Source organism: Phalacrocorax carbo, chromosome 1 (genome assembly GCF_963921805.1).
Source record: "Phalacrocorax carbo chromosome 1, bPhaCar2.1, whole genome shotgun sequence".
Taxonomy (NCBI): domain Eukaryota; kingdom Metazoa; phylum Chordata; class Aves; order Suliformes; family Phalacrocoracidae; genus Phalacrocorax; species Phalacrocorax carbo.
Genome location: NC_087513.1, coordinates 58,159,344 through 58,175,781, shown reverse-complemented (window position 1 = coordinate 58,175,781; position 16,438 = coordinate 58,159,344). Strand labels below are relative to the sequence as shown.

General features: G+C 45.8%; 1 protein-coding gene across 1 annotated transcript; it reads left to right on the top strand.

Annotated features, from left to right (window-relative positions):
- Window positions 1-777: 777 nt before the first annotated feature.
- LOC104041115 (cytokine receptor common subunit beta-like) lies at window positions 778-16,202 on the top strand. The gene is made up of 14 exons (XM_064455340.1): window positions 778-930; window positions 1,786-1,958; window positions 3,914-4,043; window positions 6,066-6,250; window positions 6,564-6,712; window positions 7,168-7,339; window positions 7,436-7,568; window positions 7,669-7,829; window positions 8,710-8,855; window positions 8,959-9,133; window positions 9,621-9,711; window positions 10,001-10,070; window positions 13,361-13,464; window positions 13,749-16,202. The coding sequence occupies exons 2-14, from the start codon at window positions 1,889-1,891 to the stop codon at window positions 14,944-14,946; spliced, it is 2,784 nt and encodes a 927-aa protein (XP_064311410.1). The 5' UTR covers window positions 778-930; window positions 1,786-1,888; the 3' UTR covers window positions 14,947-16,202.
- The last annotated feature ends 236 nt before the right edge of the window (window positions 16,203-16,438 follow it).

Genomic DNA, 16,438 nt, shown 5'->3' with positions numbered 1-16,438 from the left:
TGTGGGAGACAGTGTCAAAGGCTTTGCTAAAGTCCAGGTAGATAATATCCACAGCCTTTCCCTCATCGACGAGGTGGGTCACCTGGCCATAGAAGGAGATCAGGTTGGTCAGGCAGGACCTGCCTTTCATGAAGCCAGTCTGGCTGGGCCTGATCCCCTGGTTGTCCTGCACTTGCCTGGTGAGCTCCGTCAAGATGTACCATTCCATAATCTTCCCCAGTACCGAGGTCAGGCTGACAGGCCAGTCTTTTGTTTCCTCTATGTACTACATGTAATATAATACTTATAATTTATTATTAATTGTTATTGAAATTGATAAAACTTACTCTTAAAAATATTAATCAAATTACATGGTTACAGACAAAGGTAGCTGTCTCTCTTCCCTCCACCCCAATATATACGTACAAATAAACATAAAGTACAGAATGATCTCTGCTTTGAAGATTGTCTAGCCTAGAGTAAAGCAAGAAACAGACCTGGTGTAAAAACCAGAAAATTCTTTTGTAGTTGTTCTCACTTCTGCTGCAGTTATTCCTCTTTTTTTTTCTGAAAAATACATCAGTCCCATGATCTGGTGACTGTTAACATGCAGATTGGCAATGACAAACTTCCTTCCCCTCCGTTCCCAGTTAAACAGTCCCATCTAAGTCTGTACTATGGGTGCCAAAATAGGAAGTACAGCCTTCTGATTTTACAGGCAATTACAGAGACTTTCTTTGAAAGGGCGTGGTCTGCTTCTTTGAAAATGGCCTTTGATGTGCATAAAAGATACAGCAGACTGTATCTCTGAAGACTTTCCTGCCAAGAAAATCCTGTGGTCGATTTATACCGCCTTTCTCCAGCTCCAGCTCTTATGCTGTGGGGGAAGTTGGACAGGGAGAGTCATCCATCAGATTGAATCGTCTACCTCACAGACAGCTCTGGATCCAGGTAAGGGAACTGCTGCCTCTCTGGGGAAGGCAAAACGGCAGAAAGTCTGCTCTCATACAATGGCTTGTAAGTCATGAAGGAATTCCTTAGCTGTAATGATTATTCAGTGACTCAGCCAGCTGTGCCCGGTGTCAGGAATTGGCATTCAGGAATCTGAAAGCCAATAGTAATTTAAAAGAAGTTTTTTCCATACCCCCTAAAGTGGAAAAGAGTCTCAGCTCTGTAACATACTTGAGTAGGTGAGTTTATTACACTTGAGAGAGAGCAATGAGAGATGGCTGAAAGGACCTGAATTCCAGTATTGAACAATGTGGTCTGTGGTCTTTGAACCACTCAATCTCCTCTCAGTCTCAACAATCACTCACACACACAAAAGCTTCTTTGGTATTACTTCTACAATTTGCCCCTTGTTTGGGGAGGAGCTGGAAAAGTAGCATGTTGAAAAGAAATCTGAAAGTGAATGAATATGGAAATGCAACCCCTATAGCTGCCAGGAGCTATGTGTATGTGGTTGGGGATCACATTCTTAAGGAAAGGTGAAAAAGAGAACACCACTGTGGTTCATTAGGGAGACTTTGAGCACGAAGAGCAGAAGCATGAGTGATTTTGAAGGCTGAGTTCTCTTCACAGATTAGGATTGTTTCTTGTTGCTACTCGGCTGCAATAACCCCTGCACTTCTTTGGAAATGTGCATTTACTTCTTTTTCAGTCCTTGTTGATATTGCAGGCTCGCACAATAAGAAGACATGGATTTTGTCCTGCAATAAATACTTGGCAGAAGTTCTTTCTGAATGTTACACCAAGACAAAGCCTAAAGAAGTTCCCTAATTCGCTTTTACTTCTCTTTCCATGAAGTGAAAAGAAGAAGCTCCCCAGTAAGCAGAGCAAGAGAGGAGCCAGTGGGCAATGAAAGCAATTGTCTTCTGAATTAGGGTCCAACTTGTGCACAAATGACAGTATGATCATGAAAGACATCTTCACCCTTCTGCTGAACCTGTATTTGGTCTTCAGTATCCAAGCTGTTCGAGGTCAGTTTTAAGTTTATAGTCTCTTTTATCCTTCCATTATTGAATTTCCTTTTGTATCTGTCTCCTTCTTTCAGCTAATGCTTTTCCTCGTTTTCTGCTTGCTTTTGCCACCATCTCCTCTGCTGTAGGAGAACAGATGTCTTGATCAAAGCCAGTGCGTAGCAGATGCATGTGCAGACAGATCAGTTATAGGCTGGTGGTATGGACAGGTGAAATGCTGGAGAAACGGATGAGATGAACAAGCTGACTGGTTAATGAGTGAATAGGAAGGAGGAATAGACCCTGATAGTGAAAACATAGGAAAATGGAGGGCTGTGTGATTTGGATGGCAGTGTACAGGAGTAGAGACAAGTGGACAGATGCAAGAAGAGGGTGTGGGAAGGGGCTATCAACAGCAACATCCAGGTGACCGATTTTCTTCTTGTGGAATTGCTGACAGATAGACCACCTGCCATATCCACTGCTTCTGTTTCTGAGTTTAATTTCGTTCCTCTTCTCATGCAATTAGAGACACTCTTTCTTCTTCCCTTCCCTTCCCTTCCCTTCCCTTCCCTTCCCTTCCCTTCCCTTCCCTTCCCTTCCCTTCCCTTCCCTTCCCTTCCCTTCCCTTCCCTTCCCTTCCCTTCCCTTCCCTTCCCTTCCCTTCCCTTCCCTTCCCTTCCCTTCCCTTCCCTTCCCTTCCCTTCCCTTCCCTTCCCTTCCCTTCCCTTCCCTCTCATGTGCTTTTAGCAGAGATAGAAATGGGAAGTATCTCCTTGGATCACCCAGTGCACCCTGTCTGCACCAAGGCTAAGCCTGGACCCATCCAAAACACATCAGAATAAAAGTGTTGTTGGAAGGTGCCTCATGGGCCTCTACCGTTTCCAAGACAGATGCCAATGCCTGATGTCCACCGTAGCTGGGGGAGTTATGTCGCCTGGCCCAATGTCAATTGCAGGATATCTGCCTTTGAGATCGCTGAGGGAAAATGCCTACGTCCGTGTAGGTCAGACTGGTCTTCTGGCGTTCTGAGCCTTAGCCTTCTTTTCAGACCATCCCTTTCTGTGCAAGATGCTCCATTTTCTGGTTATGCAAGGGATGCCACAGAACCTACTCTGCACTACTTTTGAGTAGAAGATCTAAGCAAGGTCCCTCTTACGCCTGCTAGCTAAGACACCATCATACTTTTCTGATGGTGTTTGCCTGTAAAAAGCCCCTCAACCAAGCTGACAGTAGTTCTCGTCAAGAAAAATTATTTGAGAGAGCACACTCCTGTTGGCACGCTGGCACCTCTCTCATCTGAAGGTCATACCCCCGTAGTGCAGCACAGATATTACCTTCAGAGAAAATAAAGGAGAAGAATGCAAGTTGCTTCGTAGTGAAGGTGCCAGGGCCAGCCTGTATTTTCCCACTTCACAGTTGTGAGGTCAAAACCCCCCAAAGTTATCCCTGATGAGAGGTCTGACCATTTCTGGGTCATCAGTCGGGTTCCAGCAAGTTAGTTTGGGCATTCTCCTGAGTCATAACAAGGTTCTTCGCAGAGCATCTCGCTTTTAGATGTACCTTTCTAGTATTGTAACATTTACTAGGAGGCTGGGGCAAAGAGCTCCATCGAGCAACACGCAAAGATGAAACGGTCACCATATGCCTGCTGACCATGGTATCTACTAATCCCTGGAAACCATCAGTGTTTGAAATGTGATACCTTGGCTAGAATTATGTGCCTTGCAGGCACAAAGGTCTCACTTTGTTGTTGCTACCTGTAGCTTGGTCTGGACGCTTGTGTACTGTGGGGATGTGCCGAATGGCCACAACTCTCTACATACTTTCACCAAGAATCATCTTCTGGTGCCATGAGGAGAGTGCTGTCGTCAGTGCCTTCCCCATTCTGCTGGCAGAATCATTATACCTCCTGCTGGCTCTCAAGATTTACATTTGTAATCACTGAATCTTTTTTGTCTGAATTCCTTTCTCAGAGAGCATCCCTATCAACAGCTTGAGCTGCTACAATGATTACAACTCACAGGTGACCTGCACGTGGAGGGAGCGTTCAGAGGCTCATGCCCTCATTGGTATGAATCTTTACAAAAGGGATGGCATTGTCACGTAAGTACCTGAAATGAGCTGTGCTGGGTAAAAGCCCAAAGGGAACTCAGACACAGCCTGGAATCCTGGGGACCAGCATGCAGGTTTTCAGAAAGCATGGCCACCCCTTTCTGTCATTGTGTTAAAGTAAAAGTTGTGCCTACCTCTGAGGCCTCTTCTAGGAAGGGAGGAAAGAATGGGGTGTGCTAGTGGAGTTATTTCTACCACGGTTACAATTATTTTCCCATAATTTTGTTGTGGGATCATAGATATGAAATAAGATGGGGCATATAGGTTGCTATTCATGGGGTGGAGAAGATGGTGTCAGAACAAGTGTGAGACCGAGTGGTGCTGGTAAACCTAACAGGAAGGAGACATTTCCCCTGTTATTTTTCCCATTTAGGAGCATCACTGGGTGTATGGTTTTGATCACTTCTGAGAAACATGTATAGACTGTGTGTTTGTGAGATAGAGAAGACTGCTAAGTTCATCTGTGCTATCACTTTTTGTCACAGAGATATTGGCCTGTTTATGACAGTATCTCTCTGTTACATCTGTTTCCTTAAGAAAAGGGAACTGAATCACCAGACTGGATCAACTGTGAGGGTAAGAAAGGACAGAGAGGGAGGAGTAGTCAAGGGAGAGAGGAAGGCAAAGGTGGAAAGCTGAGAAGAAAATGTATTAAGAGCCTGGGAATACAGGAGGGAAAGGAAAGAGAAAGAACTCCTGATTTTCTTGTAGAGAAGAGAGAATCAATTGACCTAAAGGTAGCTGAAATCGGTGGAAGGTCTTTGGAACAGGACCTTAAAGCTAGTGTTTCTGGGAAAAGTGATATGAAATTACTTGGACCTTTGGAGGATCCTCTGGAACGTTGTTACCTGATGGAGTGTGTGGATCGTAAGGGAAACGTCACTCAAGTGAACTAATCAGACAAGCAGGTGTTAAGTGTGGACAGTCACACCGCTGAAATCAAAATGGCCAATGATTAAACAAGGTCAGCTCATAGATGAAGAATAGTTGTCTAAATCCCAAACTGTAAGGTAATGATGGTGAGTAGACAAAAATATCTTCAGGCCTTCACAACCCTTGGGCTGGTTCTTTTGTTTCAGGGTGTGCACATGTGTGGCCAGTCGCACCCTTACTTCAGGACCATACCTGGTTTCCTTGCTAATACCCAACCTTTAAAAATAGTGCTGAATAATGCTTGCTGACGTATAGTTGGCATATAGGAGACTCCGTCCTATCGTGGAAGTCAGTATTTGGCCTTAGATATTCTCAAATTGATATTTCTCATCTGAACTGGAGCAATATAGTATACCGGGCATGGAGCCATAAGCACAAACAAAACTCCAGAGGGGACAAAAAGAAGCCACACACCTCTCCAGCAGCTCAGGCTACTGCAAGCACATAAAGCTTATCCTCTCCTGCCTAGTTTAAAATATTGTTTCTAATTTTCATGATGCTTCTTGGCCTGGAGAAAGGCTATCTAAAAGGATGATAAACATTCTGGATGAAATCTTTAATGAATATGTAAGGTCCCCTGACAGAACAGAATTACTAAGGATTCAGAAGTATCCTTAGTGTCCGGTTTTGGTTGGAGAATTCTTTTCTTAAGTGTCTTTCTGGGACTGCCAAAGGAATGCCTTCAAGAAGTTAAGGATCATCAGAAACTTTACTATCTTTCCCTCTGAGTAAAACGTGCATTTCCATTGCATTATTTTTCGTCATACTATTTCCTCACAAAAGAAGCAGCAGATCACACAGAGTTAGCCTAAAAACTAACAAAAATAGACTGGTACCAAAATATAACTTTCTGCTGCACAGCTTTGAAATGGGAAGGCATTTGACAAAAAGCCTGGCGTTAAACACATTTGTCGTATTAACTGACGCAAAACATGATCAATAGATACAGTGAGAAGAGGATATCAGTGCCCAGGTAAGTTATAACAACAGAATGGGATGGACTTGGTTTCAGGCATTTAATTTTATGTTAATGATAGGTCTCCAAACCAGATCTTTATAGATCTCTTTCTCTATACACAGGAAGGACGAGAGGGTGCTTTGCAAACGCCAGACAGAAGATGACTTACATGAAGCTCCAGACGCCTATGTGCACTGGGTTTGTCCCTACACTACAGAATATTTTGGAATAGGGATAGTTGATATTTACAGCTTCAAACCTAACGAGCTGCTTCAAGCAGAACTAAATGTTGATCTTCTTCAAAATGGTAAGGATTAAATACCAAACACCCATTTTCCAATAGTATTAGGGATCTTTGAGAATGTATTTGCCATTCAGTGACAAAGTGAATTCCTGTTGCGTTGTGAAAAGTGTCAAAGAGTTCCACATTGAGAGGATGGGGCAGGGAGGGGAGAGGGCAAGTCTCTGGGAGCAGCTGGACCAGGACTCAGGCAGGAGCTACCTGGTGTAGCAGGGATAAGATACTCTTGAAATGGGGAAGCTTACCTAGGCATTTTCTTCCCCTCTTCATGTCCCTCTCTTCACTATCTCATCTCATGGGTTGTACCTTCACCTTCCAGTTCAGCCCCTCCCACCTCAAAGCCTCTCAGTCAGCTCGATGACATCAGGAGACTTCTTGCTGACCTGGAAAGCAGCAGATGGAAGCCAAGGGCTGGGCAATGCACTGGAGTACGAAGTCACTTACAAGCGGGAGTGGGAGTCCTGGGAGGTAAGAGCCGAGGAGCGGGCTGTCCTGGTTTGGGCTGCACCTTTTTGGGCAGTGGAGAGCCTGTGGTAAGTGATCTTTATTTTTTAAGAGAAGTATCTTGGCCAAATTCCCACAAAATTCTGCACTGAGCAGTGTTGTGGACTTATGTAGCTGGTGCTGAAGGCAACTGGGGCTCTGCAAGCTGCAGGAACTGGCCCACCTGGCTGGGGTAGACGGTGCCCAACAGTGCCTGGACCATGCTGGCAGCAGGGACGCTGAAGCCCCTCTAGTATGGGAGCAAGGAGCACTGCATGGCAGCATGTGCATGGATCATCACAGGTGTAGGACTGCTGGGAGATGCAGCCTGGCAGTCACGTCCTCTCACTCTTTCCCTGTCTTCCCTCCACCCCGATTCTCCGCTCCCTAACTCCCCAATGGCCTCCCTCCCCTCTCTCCCTCCTTTCCCCCAACAACAGAAAGCTGTCTCGCTCTTGCTCTCCAACATCACACGTTGCCATCTCAGCTGTAAGGACCTTGTCCCGGGGAGCAGCTACGTTGCCCGTGTGCGAGCCAGACCGGGGCAGGCCAGTGGCTTCTCGGGGCAGTACAGCGAGTGGAGCACGGCAGTGTCATGGGAGACCCCTGAAGGTAGCGTGGGATGGAGCGGGGCCATGCAGGGGTGGAAGCGCTGGTGGAGAAGCCAGACCACGCCTGTCACTTAGCTTGCTCTCATCTTCTCTGAAGGTGGCATTCAGCCCAGGAACCTCCGCTGCCTCTTCAACGGTGCAGATCGTCTGACGTGCAGCTGGGAAGTGAAGAAAGCGATCACCACCTCTGTCCTCTTTGGCTTGTTCTTCAGGACCCCTCTAGAATCAGTGTAAGTGCTCTGCCCACGGCAGCGTGCCCGTACCTCTCCCAGAGTTTCTGCTCTGTCCCATTCCCCCTGGTCTCAGCACAACTTCTTCTTCTCCCCTCAGAGAAAAGGAGTGCTCTCCTGTGCACGAGACAGCTTTGCCCCACATCCCCTACGTGGTCCAGAGCTGTGAGATCCCTGTTAGCAACTCCAGCAGTCAGAGGCAGTACTATGTGTTTGTCCAGACCAAGACAGAGGAGAAACAGTTTGAAGCCTACAAGACAAGTGAGTTGCTGTGTTGTTTTGTGCTTCTCCTGGTTGTTTCTTGGAGGGGCCTGTGCGGGCAAGTGGGGCTGAGGACAGTGGTGCTGAGGAAAAGCGTGTGGGAAGAGGAAGAGTCCAGGACTGATGAGGAAAGGAATGGACGCTGTGTCAGGTCAAAGATCTGGGAGAGGTTGCTTGTAGGTGTGGAGTTCCTCAGTGGCACATGTCACTCTGCGGAATGTGGCAGTGGTGGAAACTGCTGTGCAGAAATTCGGGTTGTGACCCAGAGCAATTGCCACCCTGCTGACTCCTCTGTGGTTGTCCTCTGTGAGCGTCAGAGGTGAGGGGAGCTGTGGTGAGAGGTGTCTGTGAGGTGTGTGTCGCAATGTGATTTCTCAGGAAGTCACTGGAGCTCTTGCAGGTTTGTGCAGAGGCCCCTGGAGCACTAGATGAGGTAGGACTCCTCTGCGGAGTGAGGTGTGCCAGGTGGCTATCTCTGCCTGCATGTATCTGGAGGTACTGGTGCTGCTTTTCACAGAGTAAAGCTGGGAGAGTTCCTGCAGTGGGTTGTATACTAGGTAGTAGCTCCAAGAGAGCTGGAGATCTCTGGACATGTGGTGGACTGGTACAGAGTTTTCAAATACGGCTTTACTGCTTTTCTGTACATGGGCAATGCTGTCAGTATTAATGGATATAGAGTTTCTGGTATTTATTGGCCTACTGATTTATTGTATTTGACTAAAAATGAAGCTGTGGGGAATTAAGAAGTGTTAAAAAGCTGAGACTTCTTACATTGCATAAACAAGCCTTGTTTTCAGTCTCTGGAAACCACTCGCAGTGGTGAAAGGGAATGCTGGACCAGTGTGTTGATAAGTACTCTGAGACATTCCGTGTGTTCCAGTTAAGGTGCTGCCGCCTGCAAATGTGTCAGTAACAGTGACAGAGAGCCAAGAATATGAACTGAACTGGATAAAACACTCTATGAGGTATAGCTTCATAAAACAGAGGTACCAAGTTGAGTACTGGAAAAAGGGCCAATACGAAAAGGTAAGCCTTAGAAAGGGCTGGAGTCCTGGATTTCTCTTTACCGGGCAGGTGGGGAAGACAGTTCCTCTCACCTCTGTCATTTGTGCTTCTTTCTTCTCCCCAGACTCTCCAGAAGTTAAATATCGACAATGATGAACCTCCCTTCATCTTCACCCTGCAGATGCTGGCATCTTCTACAGAATACAGGGGGAAAATGCGTGCAAGGGTGAATTCGCCCCAGGATTATGAGGGGCCTTGGAGTGAATGGAGCGAGGAGTTCGCCTGGAAGACTGAGAGTGGTATTTATACACGCAGGCTACTTCTGTAAGATTTTGTGGCCTGTTAGTGGCTGAAATGCCTCTCTAGAGAACCACGTTCTCTCAGCTGGGGTTGAAGTTCACTCCAGCCGTGAGCTAGCTGGGGTTTCTTAACGAGGTAGCTGTCCTGTCTGCATCCTTGTACTAGAGCAGCCTGGGTTCATGGTGGAGTAAGGTACCTAACAATCTTCTTATTGGCATAAATCGTTTACTCTAATGTCAGTTAAAAGTAAAAAAGAATTGGCAAAGGAAAAAATGGACTCCTTTCATCAGTAAGCTGTTCAGGCCAAGTTTTGTCTCTCCCACTTTGGAGGGTATCCCAACAGTTTGAATGGCTCATGATCCTATCCTGTGACATGCCACCTACATTCCCCTGATCTGCTGGCATGAAGAGTGACCAGAGTGAAATCCTGTTATGGGAAGCAGCCACTCTGCAGGTAGATACTTATTTCTCTCTTCTCTGTTTCAGCTCTGCCACCAGTCGTTCTCCCGGTGATGCTCCCAGGTCTCATCATCACTGTCCTAATAGTTGCTTATTGCAGCTATAAGTATTTCCTCAGGTAGGCTTGTGTGGTGACTAGGAGATTTAACAGCATGTTGGCCATGTGGATGGCATAAAGGCCAAGGTTCTTCTTGTCCCCCGTGAGAGAGAGGTCTGTGTGGAGATGAGCTTTGGTGTGCAACGGGCAGCCTTGTGCCTGTCTGTGCCAGGGTGAGAGCTGGGTGGTGGTGTGCCAGGGCCTTGGCGGTGCCTGGCTGTGCGGAGCAGCACAGCGTCCATGGTGCAGCCTTTTCTGATTGCAGCCATGTGGAGAAGCAAATCTTGAACACTCTGTGATGCTGTTGCAGGAAGAAGCAAATGTGGGAGGAAAAGATTCCAAATCCCAGCAAGAGCCTCCTGATCCAGAGCTACCTGGGGGTAAGAGGGAACTGCACCTTGAAGGGTTCATTATTTCTCTCTCTTTTTCAGGACTTCCAATAATCTCCAAAATTCTTCTTGTCTCCTAGTCCTCAATGAACAGTTATCTTCATTAGTCTATGCTTTATTTTTAGAAGAAGTTCTGGTCATAGTCAACATAACTGTGATCTTATATTTATACTAGCAGATTTCTCTGCGTTGTGCTTGTCAGCATGACTGTGACCTAAAATCAAGGTAGAAAATTTTCAGTACTTTAAAATTTTAAGTGACTGAAATGGTCTAGTGTCTTTAGCAATCTTTATCAGCTGATTCCTTCATTAATATCCAAATAGTAATCAACACTAATTCAGAGCTTTTTAGAATCGGGTGGTACCCGTATTAAGGAAACTTCTATTTTAAGGAGCTGGATTTTCTGGAATAAATTTTACCACATGCCTGCCTGTTACCAGGGCAAGCATTCTTTATTGGAAATTGAGGAACACACTTAGACAGCATTTGGTCAAAGCTGTGTAAGTAGAATCTCCCTCCATTATTCCTCCCTTCCAAAAATACCCAACATCTGGAAAGGGTGGTATAGGCATCTCTAGATTTTGGTGGTAATAGTCTTCTATTCTTGCAAGATTATCTAATTGAATAATGTACCTACCCCAACACACACATGCACACACAGAGAGAGCTGTATTTTTGTATAAGAGTTGATTTTATCTATGTTTAAAATGGATGGGTTACAGTAGGTATAGATACATGACAATGCAATGGGTATAATTCACAACATGGCCTTTGTGTGAGGTGAGTGAGCACTTACAGTATTTACATTTGTGTGTGAATGAAGGAGTTAATGCGTTTGTTAACCATCACACATTTGTTACATTGCTGTAAAATTGCCTTTCATTGTAATGATCTATTTTAATACATGATTTGCAAATAGATGGAAAAGACTAGGCATGGATTCTCTTCTGCCAGAAGACAAACTGGTTATGCTTAAAAGAGTAGACACTGCACAAAGCAGTAGCTTTGATGTTATTGCAGTAGGAACCTGCAGCATCGCTACAAGCTCTTTAAAGGAGGAGCTCCTGTCCCCTGTGTTAGTTAGAATAAAGTAAAGTTAAAATAGAATAGAATAGTTCAGTTGGAAGACACCTACAATGGCCATCTAGTCCAACTGCCTGGCCACTTCAGGGCTGACCAAAAGTTAAAGCATATTATTAAGGACATTGTCCAAATGCCTCCTAAACACTAACAGGGATGGGGCATCAACCACCTCTCTAGGAAGCCTCTTCCAGCGTTGCACCACCCTCTCATTAAAAACATGCTTCCTAATGTCCATTCGAAACCTTCCCTGATGCAGCTTTGAACCATCCCCACGTGTCCTATCACTGGATATCCAGGAGAAGAGATCAGCACCTCCTTCTCCACTTCCCCCCCTCAGGAACTGTAGAGAGCAATGAGGTTGCCTCTCAGCCTCTTTCTCCAAACTAGATAAACCCAAAGTCCTCAGCTGCTCCTCACAGGACATTACTTCCAGACCTTTCACCAGCTTTGTTGCCCTCCTCTGCAGGCATTCAAGTACCTTAAAATCCTCCTAAACTGTGGGGCCCAGAACTGCACACAGTACTCAAGGTGAGGCCATACCATTGCTAAATACAGTGGGATAATCATTCTTTTGACCCACTGGTTATGCTGTGTTTGATGCACCCCAGAATGCGGTTTGCCTTCTTGGCTGCCATACTGAGTCTGCTGTCAACCAGCACACCCCGATCCCTTTCTGCAGGGCTCCTCTCTAGCCACTCCTCTCCCAGTTTATACTTGTGCCTGGTGTTGCTCCATCCTAGGTGCAGAATCCAGCTTTTGGACTTGTTAAATTTTGTTCCATTAATCATTGGGCAGTGCTCCAATCTATCTAGAACCCTTTGCAAGGCCTTTTGTCCCTCAAGAGAGTCAACAGCACCTCACAGTTCAGTATCATCTGCAAATTTGCTAATGGTGTACTCAACTCCTGCATCCAGATCATTGATAAAAATATTGAACTGGCCCTAGATTTTAGCCCTGAGGTACACCACTTGTGACTAGTCACCAGCCAGATGTAGCCCCATTTACTACAACCTTCTGAGCTCTGCTCTTCAGCCAGTTCTTCATACAGCACACTGCATACCCACTCATCTCCCAGTTGGACAGCAGGCAGCAGGGACCTCCCCAGACTCACAAGACCTCTGGTAGATGATCAAGAGGGGTCCTGCCATAACATCCACTAGCTCCTTCACTACTCTGGGATGAATCACATCAGGCCCCATGGACTTACGAACGTTCAGCTGATACAGCTGGTCCCTCATAATTTCAGTGTCCACAAATGGAAAGTCACTGTTCCCACACTCATGGTTCTCTGACTCAGAGGACTGGGCAGCCCAAGGTCTATACTATTATTAAATACTGAGGCAAAAAACGTCTTGAACAGAATGCCTCTACTTTCTCTTCATCGCTATTAGTCAGGTGACCATCATCAAAAAGCATTGGTGTAATGTTTTCTTTAGACCTCCTCTTGCTATTAATGTACTTAAAAAAGCCCTTCTTGTTGTCTGATACAACACTGGCCAGCTTCAATTCTAATTGAGCTTTGGCCTTTCTGCCTTCTCCCTGCATATACGAACCACAACTCTTGGAATCTTCCTGCAAAGCCTGACATTGCTTCCAGAGGTCATAAAATTTCTTGTTCCTCTTGAGCTCCAGAAGGAGTTCCCTGCTCAGCCAAGCTGGTCATCTGTCCCGCTTGCTTGACCTGCTCCCATGCTTCTAAAAGGTGGTTCTTAAAAACTGACCAGCACTTGTGGACTCCCAAGCCCTCAAAAGCAGATTCCCAGGGGACACGGCTAAGTAGCTCCCTGAGTAGCTTAAAGTTTGCTCTCTTGAAATCCCGGGTAGCAACTCTGCTGTCCTTTTTTCTTATTACTCTGAAAATTTTAAACTCAACCATTGTGTGATCACTGTCTCCAAGACAGCCACCTAACATCACATCTCCCATGAGCCCTTCTCTATTCACAAATAATAAGTCTAGGAGGGCAACTTTCCTAGCTGGCTCACTGAGTACTTGTAGTTAGGTCAGTGGTAAGGCAATACAGGCTTGAAGTAACTGTCTTCTGGAGAAGAGAACGTATTTTCTAGTCATATTACTGAAGTTGTATCCCTATTGCCAGATGCTGTAGGCTGTCCAATTTCTTTTCTTTGTCCATGAGGAACGGGTGCTGCTTGATTCTACTGCCAGTGACACACTTTCCTTTTGTCGTGTCTGCTTTCAGAAAGTACATTTAGGAAACTGGCCAACAAACAGCCAGCTGGACTTCAACAAATACAACTTTTCAGAGAAGATGGAGCAGGCTAGCTTCCTTCAAGTTGTGGACAGGTGAGTGAACAGTACATTACAGTGACACTGTGGATGATAGTCTCAAAGGGCTGCCTAAGTCATGGAAGGGTATAATCAAATGTTCTGCCACTAAAAAGCCCGTACAAGTCACTTTTGAGGAAGGAATACATTTTTTTTCTTTCTGGGTTAGCCTGCTTCTCCAAGAAAGATTTTTTTCCTGACCTTATGTGTACCTATGTATGTTTTCAACTAAGCTTGTTTTATATTTATTGTTTACCACAATAATATCTCTCATGAGCAACTTCTAACTTTCCCACATTCAGGCAGATGAAAACTTTGGCAGAGTCCCCTGAAGGTCAAGCTAAAAAGACAGATGTTTCCCCTGTTGCACTGGACCTACAGAACTCATACCATGCTTTGAATGAGCCAGAGCATGCCCCAGTTGTCTGCTCAAGTCAAATTGTTGGTCATTCCTTTCCTGTTTCAAGGAGAAACAGTGCTGAGGCAAGTATTGCTTCCCAGACAGCAGTCCCTTGTTTTGCTTTCAATGGTCCATACTTGTACAGCCCAGTGATGTCCTCCCTGCCTGATATGCATCAGACCCTGGAAGTGGACCCAGTGGGAGTCCGTGAGAAATCTGTTTCTCTTCAGTATGTAACCCTCCCAAAGGAAGACTGTCCCCAGGCTCCACACAGGCAAGAACAGGCAGGAGAAGGTCCTCCACAGCCCTTCCTGCTCCCAGATCAGAATGAAATGATGCAGCACCCCAACAACAAGAAGGAAGTCTCACCGGCCCCGCCAGCCTCTGGGAAAGGCACAAATGTGAGAACAGAAGAGCAGAAATCTCCAAAGGATCTTAGCTGTATCACGTCTCCTCAGCAGTGCCCCTTGGAGTACATTACCACAGAGAGCCTGTTACTGCCACCAGCCAGCGACTCCACCCATCCGCCACCTGCCACTGCCGCGGAGTTACCCTGGGATTCACAGGAGCCCCAGCCCTGCAATGACCGCTCTTGCCAGGAGTTTTCTCCTGGGAACACTGGTGTCATGGTCCCAGTTTCCGGTCAGGCACCAACCTCTTCTCCTGAGTTGCACCTGGATACACTTGGAGACTATCTCACTCTCCCTTTAGGTCCCCATGGACATTCAGAACTCGCAAAGATTTCTTTGCCTGTCTTACAGAAAGGAAACGATTTTCCTAGAAAGCAGCCTTTGTCAGAGGGTAACTTGGTGGTGTTAAACCCTGACAGCACTGAGCCAGTTTTCCTTTGCCAGGTGGGTGACTATTGCTTCCACAGTCTAAAATCTGGTATGAAGATGGATATTAGTCAGGAAGACCACCTAGTCAAGAAACCATCTGAAGGCAAGACAACACCTGGGAAGCCTGTATCTGATGATGAATCCATCTCTGGCAAGGAAAAGGATGTGTCAAAAATGCAGGCTATTCAGCTTTTCAAAAACCTGAAATCAGATGATTACTTTTCCTGGCAGCAATCTCTGAGGATCACAGAAATCTGTTAAATGGGCAACTATTAATGAATACCAAAGCTACAGGTAACTGAAAGAGGTTGCAACTATCTGATGAAAATGAACCCTCAAACCTAGGAAGAAATAAACACGAGTTCTCTTCTCCAGCTTCCAGTCCAACATGTTGCAAGACCTGAAGTAGCTCAATATCCTTCTCATTGGCCTTCACAGATTTGGTGTGAAAGACAATCTAAATATTGCCCTTTCATGTTTTTCAAACTTTTTGACTTACCCACAATGAACAGCTTAGCCTCCTCATGATCCTGTGACAGATCACGGTCATCTTGCAATAATACCAGATTGCCTGAGGCAATATGCCAGGTATTATTCCTGGTATATTTTGTATCAGGAATAGTGTGTCCAGCAGGAGCAGGGAAGTGATTGTGCCCCTGTACTTGGCACTAGTGAGGCCACATCTCAAATACTGTGTTCAGTTTTGGGCCCCTCACTACAAGAGGGACATGGAGGTGCTGGAGTGTGTCCAGAGAAGGGCAACAAAGCTGACAAAGGGTCTGGAGAGCAGGTCTTATGATGAGAGGTTGAGGGAACTGGGGTTGTTTAGTCTGAAGAAGGGGAGGCTGAGTGGAGACCTTATTTCTCTCTACAACTACCTGAAAGGAGGTTGTAGTGAGGTGGATGTTGGTCTCTTCTCCCAAGTTACTAGTGATAGGACGAGAGGAAATGGCCTCAACTTGTGTCTGGGGAGGTTTAGATTGGATATTAGGAACAATTTTTTTACTGAAGGAGCGGTCAGGCATTGGAACAGACTGCCCAGAGAGGTGGTGGAGTCACCGTCTGTGGAGGTGTTCAAAAAGCACGTAGTCGTGGCACTTCAGGGCATGGTTTAGGAGACATGGTAGTGTTGTGTTGACAGTTGGACTTGATGATCCTACAGTTCTTTTCTAACCTTAATGATTCTATGATTCTCTGAAAACTCATGGCAAGAAATGCAGAATTAACAGCATTAAATGCTGTCAGAAGAAGACAGCTGACCCAAATGAACCAAAGGGATATTCCACACCATATGATGTCATGCTCAGTGTGTAAAGCTGGGGGAAGATGAAGGAAGGGGGGAATGTTTGGAGTTATGGCATTTGTCTTCCCAAGTAACCGCTATGTGTGATGGAGCCCTGCTTTCCTGGAGATGGCTGAACACCTGCCTGCCAATAGGAAGTATTGAATGAATTCCATGGTTTGCTTTGCTTGCACATGCAGATTTTGCTTCACTTATTAAACTGATTTTATCTGAACCCATGAGTTTTCTCATTTTTACTCTTCCGATTCTCTCCCCCATCCCACTGCGGGGGAGTGAGTGAGTAGCTGTGTGGGGCTTGGTTGCTGACTGGGGCCGAACCACGACAATCGTATTCCCATACAACTCCAGGGAATGATATCTGCCTCTTCTCCAGCCTCTGCTCCCTCTGTTCCCACTACAGAGCTGAAATTTCCATGAAAAGAAACCCTGCATGTCGTGTTCTGTATGTGG